Source organism: Trichomycterus rosablanca, chromosome 2 (assembly GCF_030014385.1).
Source record: "Trichomycterus rosablanca isolate fTriRos1 chromosome 2, fTriRos1.hap1, whole genome shotgun sequence".
Lineage (NCBI taxonomy): Eukaryota > Metazoa > Chordata > Actinopteri > Siluriformes > Trichomycteridae > Trichomycterus > Trichomycterus rosablanca.
In genome coordinates this window covers 28,308,288-28,323,551 of record NC_085989.1, presented here as the reverse complement: position 1 = coordinate 28,323,551, position 15,264 = coordinate 28,308,288, and the positions used below count along the sequence as shown (strand labels likewise).

The 15,264-nt window shown below is 36.2% G+C and overlaps 1 protein-coding gene across 1 annotated transcript; it reads right to left on the bottom strand.

Annotated features, from left to right (window-relative positions):
- Positions 1-917: 917 nt before the first annotated feature.
- On the bottom strand, positions 918-3,038 carry cart4 (cocaine- and amphetamine-regulated transcript 4). Its single transcript, XM_062990631.1, has 3 exons — positions 2,879-3,038; positions 2,632-2,709; positions 918-1,233 (listed from the first exon to the last, which is right to left on the bottom strand). Exons 1-3 carry the CDS (start codon positions 3,005-3,007, stop codon positions 1,126-1,128), a joined length of 315 nt encoding a protein of 104 aa, XP_062846701.1. The 5' UTR covers positions 3,008-3,038; the 3' UTR covers positions 918-1,125.
- Between the last annotated feature and the right edge of the window lie 12,226 nt (positions 3,039-15,264).

Sequence of the window (15,264 nt, the reverse complement as noted above, 5' to 3'; positions counted from 1 at the left end):
TTGCAGCCATAATATTACTTCAAAGAATAAGTAATATACATGCCCAGAAATTAATACATGTCCACAAAAGCCTTTCATGTTGCCATAACCTTAACTGTTTATAGGGAGTTTGAAAACATGGAAGCATCTCATAGTACTGTTATTATGGTTGCAGGGGAAGAAAACACATTTTGCTATTATAGTCTGTCTAGCTTGTAACCACTCGAGTTGAAATACTTGCATATGCATGTAAAATCTATAGATTTTCATTCATTTATTATTCTTCCCATAAGAGCTGGATGCATGGCAGAAGACCCCCTGGCATCAATCTATTGCAACATACACACAAATAATCAAACCACTCATTCATGTTTGGAAGGCGAGAGAAAAATGTAGTCAGGGAAAATCTGTGTGAACACCCATGTGGAAAAGATATAGCCTTATATGACACAAGGTTTATGTATTGATTTATTATATGTGGACACCTGACCATGAGCTTGATGTACAAACCAATGCTAAACCTTAAATATTATGAATCCCCCTCCTCCCTTGCATCTATAACAGCTTTTTACTCTTCTGAAAATGCTTTGTGAAAATGTATGAGGTCAGCCACTATGTTTAATAAGATGGCCAGATTTTCAGTTAATGTTCCAATTCATCTCAAAGGTGTTTAAACAAAAAGGCTGGCATTGGGTCTGTGGAGGCCACTGAATTTCCTCCACATCAAACTTGTCAAACTACAGAGACATTGTCATGCAAGAGCATTTCCCAGACTATTGACACATTGAAAGCATGTAAATAATTGTATATAATAGGATGTCTACATACTTTTGGCCTTATAGTGTGTGTAAAATATGTAGCCTATACAGTAGACTAAATAAACGTATCAATAGCTTTGTACATTAGACACTATTAAAATAGAATCAATGGACTTCCAAGACATTTAAATATATTTTATTTCACAAAAATGATTCAGTTTAAACTGGTGTCCTAACAGGTAACAAGTTAACAAGCAAAACAGCAATTTCATGATGACAGTGTACGTTTACACGTATGTACAATCTATTTACAGACGTATTGTTGACCATGATCCCAGCTGAGCTAGTGGGGCAGTGCCTTATTGTTATTGTAGTTCCAGATGGTGGGTTAGTAGCATCGCAGGAAGAAGGTGTTGCAGGCACTCCCTCTCATACAATCACACAGCCGGCCAATGCGTGGCCCATGTTTCAGGGCACATCGCTCACCCACATCACACTGAACACACATTTACAATCAGAAATGGGTCAATCAAAAAATGTGCTTCATTTTATTTTTTTTCCTTACACTATATGAGAGAGGTTTAAAATGCCAACTTTTTAGCATCATCTGTGAGGATCTTAGGGTTTTGGTAAGAGCTGTTAAAACATTTTATTATGCAAAAAATCTAATACTTTAGTGAGAGATCTGTTTAACACCATTAACCACCCAACAAATTGTTTTTGAATTTTTAAAAGTTTTCATTAATTCAAAATAGACTTATGTAGACAGATAGTTTAGTCCAATTAGTTTAATATAATTTGTAAAATAAAAGACCAGCTGAACACTCTACACATACACTACTGACGTGAATACACAAAATCAAAATCAGATAAGAATGTTTTTAGACTTTTCGATTTTTAGAACTGTTCTATTGATTCACTATACAACGTGAAAGTATACAGATTAACATTTTATGTGAATGTCCAAAATCCATACAATTTCTGTTTAACATACCAAAGATATGGTTGGCACAGATTTCTCTGTGTTGTATATCATTAAGATAACCCAGCTCGGAACAAATGAAAGTTTAAGTTAATAGGTGCTTAGCTAAAATCTTCTTGTCAGTCTTATGTTGGGTTGGCCCAACATTACAAGAATATAGATAAAATAAAGCAACTTATAAAAATAGTTAAATATTTTAATTGAATCCAAAGCTGTAATGTTAGGGTTCAACAACAAAGATGTTTAGCCAGTTAAAGGTCAATTTTATTATTAACTTTTATAAGAAGCATTATAATTTTTTTACTGAAATTAAAATACGATTTTTAAAATATATTTAATTACATTGAAGTCATTGTTTGTGTTTCTTTACTCATCTATGTTTCTTTTTAGCTTTTGGGATAGTATTATCATTATTCTTGCCAGAGAATGAGTCATTGAGATTTCCCCAAAATTTACATAAACAGACACTAAATATATAATATAATATATTATATTATGTTATATTGTATAATATTATAGTATACATTTGTTAAAATATGCAGTCACATAATACAGAAAACCAACCCGATATCAATACTCAAGTACTTTCTTTAATTTATGCTACCCAGCTTACATTACCTATTAATATTAAAGTACAATTAATTGTTGTTACATTTTTGTAAAAGTATTTTAATCCCATTTTAACTATTCTTTAATGTAATTACTTTAGGATCACTTTTATGTTTAAGATATACAAAACAAAGTGCAGCACTTCAGCAGAGAGTAACTTAAAGGTTCCTAATAAAATGTAGTTAACTATGAGGAAACTCATACACAGTATTTAACTGCTTCCCAAAATACCCTGATAATACCACTGTTCAAACAAATCTCTTTTCTCTGTTGTGCTAATTGAACTGTTTAAATGTGTTTTACCCGCGGAATGATACTGGCTCTTTTCTCTGGTGATAACCGATTGTCCTCGTCATTTAAAAGATCTTCGATCGCTTCAGCCTGAGAAAATAAACAGAGCATTTAGTGCTTTAAAAATATACAACTCTTTTTGTATGGATGATCAAATAACCAGGGCATTTGTGAAACGGGCGCAACAAATGAATCCAAACGTGATTTTAAATTGTTAATAGCAATGGTTTTAGACCAGTTTTAACAGGCGTGTTCTTACCAGATGTGTGGTGAGCAGCTGTTCCTCAGACCCTGCCAGTCGGTTATCCAGTGCAGTGTGAGGCTGACACATCACACTGAGCACTGAGATACACAGAGAGAAATACAGCGCGGTCCTGATTCTGTTCATACTGATGCTATTAATGCTGCTAACGCAGGAGGATGCGGTCAGAACAGCAGCTTATATTCTGTAGTTCCTCACTTACGGTTTCTTCACTTTTCCACTCTATCGAAGCTTTAAAACTTTCTCTATTTATACCTCCGGAGTGCAGAGATTAATGTATTCAGGTGACGCCATCACATCCACCCCCGAACCTTTCTCCTACAGGTGTGAGAAGTCTCTTGGTGTGAGAAGGTCAGTTGCTAATGCCAAATCATAAAAAGCAGAAATGATTTAACATCAACCAACTATTATAATCGATTCAAAATGAAAGATAAAGGATTTGCTTTTCTTTTCGAATTGGCTTGATTCTTTATAATAAATTATTCATGGTTGCTGCCTAATTTAATGAAAAATAATGGACAAAACCAAAGAACAAGGGAGAAACCCAACGATAATCAAACCTGATTTGCTTTCAAAATAGTAATTCAAGCGAATTCATTGAAGAAACAGAAATGTATGACTTGTTTAAAAACTGCAAAAACAAATTTAGCATACCCCCAACTAGTGGGACTTCATGTGCTGTACTGGTACAACACACTACTATGAGTCACTGCTGCACTTAACAGGTCCACCATCAAATCATTACCTGCTCAAGGGTGGTCATATGGTGTTACTTTTTCATTTTACAGACAGGCTGGGTAACAGTCAGATGAGCTACAATAATTAATTATACACCAATCAGCCATAACATTAAAACCACCTCCTTGGTTCTACAAACACTGTCTATGTTAACAGCTTCACTAACTATAAAGGAGCACTTTGCAGTTCTACAATTACTGACTGTAGTCCATCTATTTCTCTGCATGCTTTGTTAGCCCCCTTTCATGCTGTTCTTCAATGGTCAGGACCCCCACAGGACCACTACAGAGTAGGTATTATTTTGGTGGTGGGTCATTCTCAGACACTGGCATGGTGGTGGTGTGTTAGTGTGTGTTGTGCTGGTATGAGTGAATAAGACACAGCAATGCTGATGGAGTTTTTAAACACCTCACTGTCACTGCTGGACTGAGAATAGTCTACCAACCAAACACATATCCAGCCAACAGCGCCCTGTGGGCAGCGTCCTGTGACCACTGATGAAGGTCTAGAAGATGAACAACTCAAACAGCAGCAACAGATGAGCGATCGTCTTTGACTTTACATCTACAATGTGGACCAACTAGGTAGGAGTGTCTAATAGAGTGGACAGTGAGTGGACATTTAAAAACTCCAGCAACGCTGCTGTGTCTGATCCACTCATACCAGCACAACATAATCCACAACATAATCCAATCTCCCAAAATGAACTAACTGTGTTGATTAAATCATCGAAGTCATCATCGTGTATACTCGATCCTGTTCCAACTCGTTTACTTAAAGATTTACTCCCAGCTATTGTAGAGCCCCTGCTTACATTAATCAATGCATCCCTTAGCCTTGGATATGTACCTAAATTGTTTAAAAGTGCTGTTATTAAACCCCTGATTAAAAAACCTAATCTTGATCCACATGTTTTATCTAATTATAGGCCAATTTCAAACCTTCCTTTTGTCTCAAAGATATTAGAAAAAGTCGTTTCCAAACAGCTATGTTCTTATTTGAATGAAAATTGTATTCATGAAAAATTTCAATCAGGATTTAGACCCAACCATAGTACCGAAACCGCATTAATTAGAGTAGTTAACGAGTTGTTAATGTCTTCTGATAATGGATGTGTCTCTTTTCTTGTTCTATTAGATCTTAGCGCAGCGTTTGATACGGTCGATCATAACATTTTACTGGAGAGGCTAGAAAATACAGTAGGTGTTAAAGGACTCGCACTCTCTTGGTTCAAATCATATTTTATATTTTATGCTCTCAATTCGTTTATGTAAATAATAAATGCTCGGAAACTACAAAAGTAAAGTATGGTGTTCCACAGGGGTCGGTACTGGGACCGCTATTATTTACACTCTATATGCTTCCACTAGGTGAAATTATTCATAAACATGGCATAAACTTTCACTGCTATGCAGATGACACACAGCTGTATATATCAGCCAAACCAAATGATACTGACACAATCAGTAAGATAGAAGATTGTGTAAACGACATAAAAAACTGGATGTCGTGTAATTTTCTTTTACTTAATTCAGATAAAACTGAGGTTTTACTTGTTGGCTCTAAAGCTGCAAGAGACAAGTTGTCTAACCTGGTGCTAAACCTAAACACTTTCTCTGTTACTCCCAGCCCAGATGTAAAAAACTTGGGTGTCACAATAGATTCAGATCTCTCATTTGATACACACGTTAATAATATTACTAGAGTTGCTTTCTATCATTTGCGTAACATTTCTAAAATAAGAAATATACTATCTGTTAATGACGCCGAAAAACTGATCCATGCGTTTATAACTTCTCGGTTAGATTATTGTAATGCTCTTCTAACTGGATGCTCTGGTAGATCCATAAACAAACTCCAGTTAGTTCAAAATGCAGCAGCTCGAGTGCTAACTAGAACTAAAAAATTTGACCATATTACTCCTGTTCTATCGTCTCTACACTGGCTGCCAGTTAAATTTCGCATTGATTACAAAATACTTTTACTAACTTATAAAGCGCTACATGGTCTGGCTCCACAGTATCTGAGTGAGTTTATTAATTACTACAACCCAGCACGTCCACTTCGTTCACAAGATGCAGGGTTACTTATAGTTCCTAGAATTAAAAAGATCACGGCTGGTGGAAGAGCGTTTTCTTACAAAGTTCCACAACTTTGGAATAATCTTCCTGCCTCTGTTCGGGATTCGGACACAGTCTCAATGTTTAAGTCTAGACTGAAAACATATTTATTTTCTCAGGCTCTTGATTAGTATAGACAAAGGCGCAGAGCATGGGGGCTTTTGGTCATAGAAACTTGTGGTGATCAGGGATGTTGGGTTGCTGTCGTCCTGCCTCTCTTGTCCGATCACTCAGGTTTGATGACGGTGGGGAGATGGGCGCTGATGTCCTGTGAAAGCCTTCATGACCTTGTTACCTGCTTGCTCTCCCTTTTAGTTATGCTGTAATAATTAGGGCTGCCGGAGTCTAAAACTCTCTGTAAAACTGTTTGTCAACTAGCATTGTACATTATTAACTACATTCTCTGTTGTTTTACCCCGAGGGCATTCTGATGGAAACCTGTTTACCCGCCGAGGCTAAGGATTAAAGTCGAGACTGCCGGGACAACGATGCTGCTCCTGTCAGATGTGACGGGTCTGGAGTAATTGCAACGACAAGAAATCACTACAGACTTTATTGAAGACTAGAGCGGATAACAACTCTATTATTATTTAATTGTTTATTTATCTATTTATTACCAGTTATGACTTTTAGATCATTTAATTCTGTGTTTGTATGATTTGTGTAAATCGTGTATTTATTTAAAGTATCATCCAGGCCACCCAAGAAGGATGGGCTCTGCTGAGTCTGGTTCCTCTCAAGGTTTCTTCCTGTAATTTTCAGGGAGTTTTTCCTTGCCACAGTCGCCCTCGGCTTGCTCAACAGGGGTTTTTGTATCTGTTGGTCCTGGATTTTGTAAAGTTGCTTTGAGACAATGTATATTGTAAAAAGCGCTATATAAATAAAGTTGACTTGACTTGACAACACACACTAACACACCACCACCATGTCATTGTCACTGCAGTGCTGAGAATCATCCACCACCTAAATAATACCTGCTCTGTAGTGGTCCTGTGGGGGTCCTGACCATTGAAGAACAGGGTGAAAGCAGGTTAAAAAGATATGTAGAGAAACAACAGTCAGTAATTGTAGAAATACAAAGGTAAATGGTATATGATAAGTGGAGCTGATAAAATGAACAGTGAGTGAAGAAACAAGGAGGTGGTTTTAATGTTATGGCTAATCAGTGTATATAAGTGCACTTCTTCAGTGCAGCTGATAAAATAATCAATGTGTGTAGGTACATACAGCCGGTGTAAAATAAATAAGCAATAGTGTCTATAAAAGTAATGTACGTAGTTGTACACTATATCACCAGTTCAATGCATGAGGACATCTATCCTAATTATTTAGTTCATGTGTATTAGCTACACTTATTGTTAATGTGTATAAAAACGATTAGTCTACATAAATTAATTGAATCCAAGTCACATGATCAGCCTCACTTTTAGTCTTGTTTACTAAGCGTCATTTGTACATGTTGTGAAATGTTGTGTTATGTTATTGATTTTCATTGAAAACAAGCATAATTATGGGTCCAAAATATTAGTATTTCAAAATTGGGATATGGTAAGATCAGACCTCAACCCCTAACGCTGATTGTAAGCAAGGCCTGCTTGTCCAACATCACTATAAATGCTATGTGTCTTTTATTAGTGGACACATTCTGACAGAACACTGCTGGCTTTATATTTTGGTTGAGGCAATGTTCTTCTTTTTTAGACACTGACATTAAGTTGTTTAAAATCCCAACAGGTAGGTTACACCTGGTACACTCATACCGGAACAAAACACACTACCATGTCATTACTGCAGTGTCACTAATTCACCACCCAAACATCATCTAGTCTTTGGGGGTCCTATGAGGTACAGCAGGGTGAAAAGGTGTACAGTTGATCAGATAGGCTGTACTTGGTACTTGAGTACTCAAAAAGTTATTTGTATATAAGTGTAGCTTATAAATTAATCAATGATGATGTATAAGTTACATGTGCCTACCAGTGAACATATGTACCAGTTACCAGTACCAGTTCTTTTAAAAATAGATTTGTAGAATTATCATAGGTATTCTCTGTGCCAAAAAATCTTTTAAGTGTTGTGAGAAGGAATGGCAATATTCCAAAGTGGTAAATGCTTTACTGGCCAAACTTTTTTGGAATGTGTTGCAACCCTAAAATGCAGGAATAAATGTATATCAAAAGATGAAATGAAGTTGATCAGACAAAAATTTTTTTTATTCATACTGTCTGAAATGAAATAAAAGTCAAAGTAAATGTAAGAAACACTTTATTTATTTATTTTCCTTACTGTTCCAGTTTTTTTTGTGATTTGGAGTTGGAAATTCAAGATTTTTTCTTCTGGTACTATGGTTTCTGGCTAGTTTAAAGCAGATAAAGACGATGAATGACAGTTGTATTTGCAAGTGCAGATCCCTGACATTCTCACTAGAGCAACCTGTCTCATTACTAGACTCACATTTCCTCAAGCGGAGACATAATTGAACCACATTTCATCCTATAGGTTACAAGCCTAGCACCTTTCACATGATAGCTCTGAAAGGTGTGAAAACAAATGGTGGACAGGTAGATGATGGGTTGTTCTAGTACATTTGCTAAAAAAATACTGGGTATTATTATTATTATAGATTGGGGTTACTTATGGCTCTTAATGGCATCTATTAAAGGTTCACATATGTTATAAATGATCATTATTATTATGACTATCTCAATAACTCTGCAAAGAAATCTCACTTTACAAATTGTTAAAATGTTTTATGAAAATTTAATATATAAGCAATAACAAACTAGTTTAAATTTGTGGATATTAATTGCAGCGTGGAAAATAACTGGAGGAGAAGAAAGAAATAACAAGAATAGACATAACTTGTCATATAACTTGACAATAACATATTGTCCATGTCTAACTGAAGCACTTAGATTGGTTGGCAACACGCATTGTGGTCGGTGAACTGGGCGCAATAAGGGAATGCATCCTTTGGGCAATACACACATTTACTCATTTACACCTATGGGGTATTTAGGATAGCCAGCTCACCCTCTGCACAGTAAAACAAGGGAAGATGTTTTGGCTGGTGGGTAAAGTTTATTTGCATGCTTCTTGCATTATTCAGTGTTTCAGTATCTTCAGTCTGTGTCTTTCTCTCTCTTTGCGTCTTTTCACAGTCAGGCCATTAATCACCTCCTTAACCGGCCACTACATTAACCTTGTAGCATGCAAAGAAGAAGGACAAGCAGACTTATTAAATATGTATGACCTAATGTGTCATGATACAGTCAAATGGAAAATATTTAGTTTTAAAAGGTCACGGTTCTTTGTAAAAAGTTTAGAATATAGAAATGCAATAGTGTGTTTAGTTAATATGTAAGTTCCAAAGCAGTGTGAAAGACAGATTGTTTGTCCCAACACTAGAATTCATATCTAGAATTCATATGTACCAAAGATTCATTTGGTTCTGCATAGTTTGTGGTAGGATTTTCAGCCATTCTTCAAGAAGAAACACTTCAGGAAAATGTGTCTGCACCATAGATTGCATTTGGTCCTTTAGCACAGCCTAATATATGAGGTCTATTACAGCGTATACTTTTATACTGTTGCACCATGCACAACAATAATTAGATTTTATTTTTTAAGAGATGGCTGACCACATCATTCCCCTGCCATGATTTACAGCTTTGTATTAATGGAGAAGATATCAAAGACTTGGACAGCATTTGCCCACTTGAATCAATTATTAACAGCAAAGGATCCTGCAGTCAGGAAATATGACACAGACTGGCACTTGGCAGAACAATGAATGAATGAATGAACAGAAAAAAAAAGATTTTTTGTCTCTCCAAAAAAAGATCAGAATTGTCCAGACTGTGGGTTTCTTTGTGAAAGCAGGTTATTAAAAATGCAGAAAAGTAAGAATATTGATGCCTTAGCAAAATAGACAAAATATAGATCTTCAGTTAAATCAAACCCAGTGACCTGAAGCCCAGATATCCAAACTGAAGCTTTTATTCTGGGCACATAAAAGAACTTATTCATTGGAAAAGTCAGTTATGTTTAAGGATTTGAAGGTAAAAGAGAAAGAGGACAGACAGCAACAAGATGGATGAACGTAATAAGATAAACAATGAACAAACCATTAGGAGGCCTGAGGACCCAAACCAATGACAGAATGTTCTGGAGAAACACTGTCCATATGGTCACCAGGAGTCAGCATTGACTTGATGGCACTTGACATCTTTTATATCAGAACTTCTTTACAGCTGATACATTATGTTCTAAATCAACCTAATATACCTGTGCAGATGGTTGCCATTTTAATTTAGTCACTTTAACATCAAGCTCCTTTTTATTTGTTTTGTTTTTGGGGTTTTCTACTGCCTTTATAGGTTTGTGGGTCTAAACTCAATGTGACAAAAGTCTAAACAGCTGTGTTTTACATCACATTTTGTGGAACCTAGAACCCTGGCATGCAGACAATGGCAGTAATCATGCTACATGAGGTTGTGAGTCATATATTCTAACAGGTACACTCTGATCTTGACAGTTGTATTAGTGATGAGCTGAGCCTGACTTTGATGTGTTGAAACTAATTATAATTCTTACTGAGTATTCAAAGCATGTGTTTATGTACAGTAGCATAAAAAGGTATTCATCCCTTTCTGATTTCTTTTATTTATGCATATTTGCCACACTAAACAGTTCACCTGCAAAATGTGATATAAAATGGGAACAAAAAACACAGTTTTTAAATGACCATTTTATTTATTAAAAGAAAAAGGTCATGTGACAAATTTTACCCATGTAAAAAATACAAACCTGACTTGGGGTCATTTTGTAAAAAGATAATAAAACAAGAATCTGTGATTTGTGAATTCTCTTGAACTGTTAATTAACTAACAACAGAAATTATTTTAATCATTTGATTGACCTACTTAATTAGAATTTGTAAATATAAATAAATTCTAAGCTTGATGCCTAGAACACACTTAAAAAAGTTGGGACATAAGCAACATAAAAATTTTATTTAATTTCACAATAAGCAGGTGAACTGGTGACAGGTGAGGGTATCAGACAACAGCAACCTCAGACTGTTAAGCAGCTGAAATCTCACTAATTTCTAAACAGAGGTTAAAGAGAATTAAGAAATCACAAAGTCTTGCTTTTAACTGCCTTGTACAAAACTTCTTTAACTGCTTCTATTCTACAGAGAGGAATTATTGCCAAACTGAAATGTAATCACTACAGTGAAAAATGTGAAATGCAATACACACATCATTGCTTTTCCATAGTAACATGCAGAATATGTGCCAAAATGAAAAACAAAACCTTTACTGAAAAACAATTCACACTCACAGATGTACTACATTTCACTGTGTGGTGCTTTGAATGTACCAGAAGAAAATGCAGTACATTCATTGTATTTCAGTTCAAGCAAGCAGTGCTGTGCTGTATTTATGCCATGATAAAAAGTAATCACTGTCCAATCGCAATCCTCTACCAAATTCTTTAATTTCCTTCATGATCAAAACTTTATTTTGTGTGACTTAGGTTGTTAATTTCATTTGATTTTCATTAAACGTTTTATCCAGGTCGAGTTCCCATAGAAAACGCTGGATGCAAGGCAGGAATACTTTAGACAAGGCGCTTATCCATTGCAGAGCTCCGGCTAAACCCCCTTAATCAGACATAGCCTAACCAATGTCTGTGTAGATGCACAGCTGGCTGATCTACTTAAGCTGTGTTTTGAAACAACTACGAACTATGAAACATATAAGTGTGACAAATATCCAATATTAGAAGAAAACGGGCAGAAGCAAACATCATAACGTCACTGCTGGTTTTACATTATGATTATCCCTTTAAAAATTTTAAAGGCCAAAAGGTTATACAATACAGGCTTATTACATCCGAATACACAGAACATTCGTTCCCCTGTCTTACCCAGTGCTTTTTATTTATTCTCTGCATGCTACTGATTTATTATCTACGTGTGTATTGAGTTACGTGTGCATAGTGCTTAAAGGCACAAAATGATACTAATGTATTCACTGTGTTGTCTTGGTGTCCTTTTGCTCATCAAAGTAAATCGGAGCCACAGGATACAAATATCTGTGTCTTTGCTATTAGTGTGATTTTTCATGTTTTTTCTTTTACTCTACCTATTACTCTGCTAATCCATTTCTGCACCATCATGATTGAAGTGTTTTTTTTTACATTGAAATGCATATAAATGCACATACAATTTTAATAAGACAAATATAAGCAATTTCATAATGGGACTCCCCACCATCACCAGATTAACACTTTTTACATGTTCCAGATTTCTTTTTTTGATCAGTATACCCGCTCATGGGCTGTGACACTTTTTGCAGTTAAAATAGGTCTGTTTTCACCATGCAGAATTTTAAGCTGGTTTCTTCTACTTGTCTAAAGTACAGATAGCTATTATCTGCTCTGCAGTATTATCTACAGCATTGTTGTTTCATATGTTTTATTTTCAGATTTCTTCATCTTATATGAGAGCTTTATTATATGCATGTCAACAAGTCCCTTATACTCTGTCTTTATAATACTGGAACAGTTAATAAATGCATGAATGAATTATTTATTATTTTTTTATTTAGAATGGAGCACTCAGTGGCATAGAGGTCTATTATACCAGACCAGTGTTTCTCAACCTTTTTTCAGTCATGGCACCCTTTAAAAGTTTTCAAAATCTCAAGTCACCCCAGTCTAAAATGTATTAAAAAACCTTACACTCTGCATCCCTCGTACTGCTAACACACAAAAACACTACAGAAAAGAGACGTACTGTGGTTGCATTGCATTAAGTTTCAGAAAAATTCTCTCTTGTGCAGAGATGTACCTGTGTTTGTTTCTGCTTTAAAACATACGCGCCATGAACCAATCAGATTTAACATCATTAAACAAGTTTAAAATTATAATATTTACATTAATGAGGTAATGAGCTCTCTCTCTCTCTCTCTGTGTGTGTGTGTGTGTGTGTGTGTGTGTGTGTGTGTCGCTTGCTCTCTCCGCGATACTGAAAGTGATTTGAATTTAGACAATAAACAGCTCTTATTATGACTGATTAATTTCCTCTACTGATGAAAGCGGAATGGATGAATTACAGCCAATAAGAACAGCACAGAAATATAAATATATATTATAACGGCTCCCAGAGGCGTGACTCGGTTCCTTTTGTTCATTTTAAAGAGTCGTTCAATAGAATCGGATCGTTCGCGAACGACTCCTCACTATAGGCAACGCACGCAACCCGCGTTGACGTTGTAGCATGGGGAAAGGGGCGTGTGAGACAAGTTTTGATGTTTGAGGTGGCTAATGGTCTACAGTTTCATGATAAGTTGACTGTATTTTAAATTTATTTCATTTTCAATATCAGTAACGTCAGAATATTTTTGACGGCACCCCTGATGAAGCCAGACGGCACCACTGCTAACATCTGTTAACATCTGCTAACATCTGCTGACATGCTAACATCTGCTGGCCTAACGTCTAAACAGACATAATGCACTATGACTGTGGATGGCCAAAGCCCTGAATTGGATTGGTGCATTTTTGGCTCTAAAGCTCTGTCAGACTGTGTCTATACACATGAAATTTACCCCTTCCTCATTTCTTCACATCCGTCTGTGAAAAAGCAAACTGAATCATGAAGTAAAAACAAGTCAGAAATGACTCCTTTCTGGCCGCTCAGGTGGTGCAGCAGTAAAAACACATGCTGGAACGAGAGCTGGGATCTCTAATACATCGTATCGAATCTCAGCTCTGCCTACCGGCTAAGGCTGCGTGGCCACATGAACAACAATTGGCCTGTTGTTCAGATTTGAGCAGGTCTAAGCCGGACCGGGTCTCTCTCCTATGACTGGTGCAATTACGACCTCTGCTGGCTGATTGATGGTGCCTGCACAGAGATGAGAAAAGAGTGCTCTCAGGGTGTGTCTCTCTGTACACAACGCTGAGCTGCACAGCACTCGTCAAAAGTGCAGGTGATAAATGCATACGGCATGCTGCCCACGTGTCGGAGGGGGCGTGGGTTAGCTTTGTTCTCCTCAATCAGAGCAGGGATCGGCATTGGTGGGGAAGAAGCATGACGCAATCGGGCAATTGGATGTGCTAAAAGGGAGAAAAAGGGGAGAAAATATTAACAAAATATTTAAAAAAAGAAAAAAAGAAACGACTTTTCAAACAAGTTATTCATTGGAATGGAATCAGGGAGCTGTGCTCTTATCTTTGGTAAAGATTCATTCATTGTGCTCACTCTATTTCATTATGGTGTCGAGCATAAACAACTCTATGAATCAGTGCGTATTTGTGCCAAAGATTTAGTCATGGTTCAGGCCTTGAAAAACTTGAAAATCAATCAGAGCTTCCGAATTCAGATTTTGGGCGGAACTTATAATTATCTTATAAAATAAGAATAAATTATCCGACTAAGACGGTTTTCGTTAGTTAGGTGGACAAACACAGTTGGGTATGAATTTTAACATTCTAGAAATATTCTGGAAACATACAAGATGGCCCCCAAGAATAAAAACAAGTGGATTTTATTCCTAATGGAACAACACATGGATAAAGATTTGAATTTGAAGAAGAGAAGCTCAGGTAAGCAGTGGTAATGATTTTATGCTGCTGTGTGGTTGATCTGGGTCGCGGTGCTGCTGTTTACTGTGTGCTTTTAGTTTTGCAAAGCTTTATTAAATATTGAACTTTTTTGGGATTTTTTATGCTCATTTATTTGAAGTAAAACAGACAGACAATAAATGTGATTTTGAGATTCTGCTGGTTTGTGTGATATAAATATTGTCAATATTAATACTTTGATGATGTTTTACCGCACACCGAACAAAGTATATTTAAATATATTTATATATTTTTTGATTGTTCAGTGGATGTATATACATATTAGGGCTGGGTATCGCCACTAATTTCCTGGATCGATTCGATTCCGATTCACAAGGTCCTGATTCGATTCGATGTTTGATTTTCGATGTTCGATTTTCGATTCGATTTTCGATTCGATTTTCGATTCGATTTTCGATTCGATTTTCGATTCAACACATTTAGGCATATTTGAGTTACATTAACAGGTTTTGTTTAAATATGTACAGATGTACAGAGAACGAATGTGATAATTGTACAAAGAACACTCATTATTAAAAATATTTGTTTTTACATAAATAAGTAATCCACAACAAAAAACAGTAACATTAAATTTTTTTTTAATTATTATTTTATATGTCTGACACGCTACAACAGTGTATGTGTAATGTAAACATACACCTGGCTGTTGCACAGCTTATGCCAAGTTCACACTACACAACTTTCTGATTTGCCGAGTGGCTGTACAGTTCACACTGCACGACTGATGGGTGATGGGGGGGTTTCACATCTACACCATCTATCACCAGGAGGAATCGCAGATGAGTCTCCCAAACTACGTTTTGTCACAAAAACACACGTGAGAAGTGACGAGGGGTTTAATGAAACCACGTCCTAAAATACACTCCA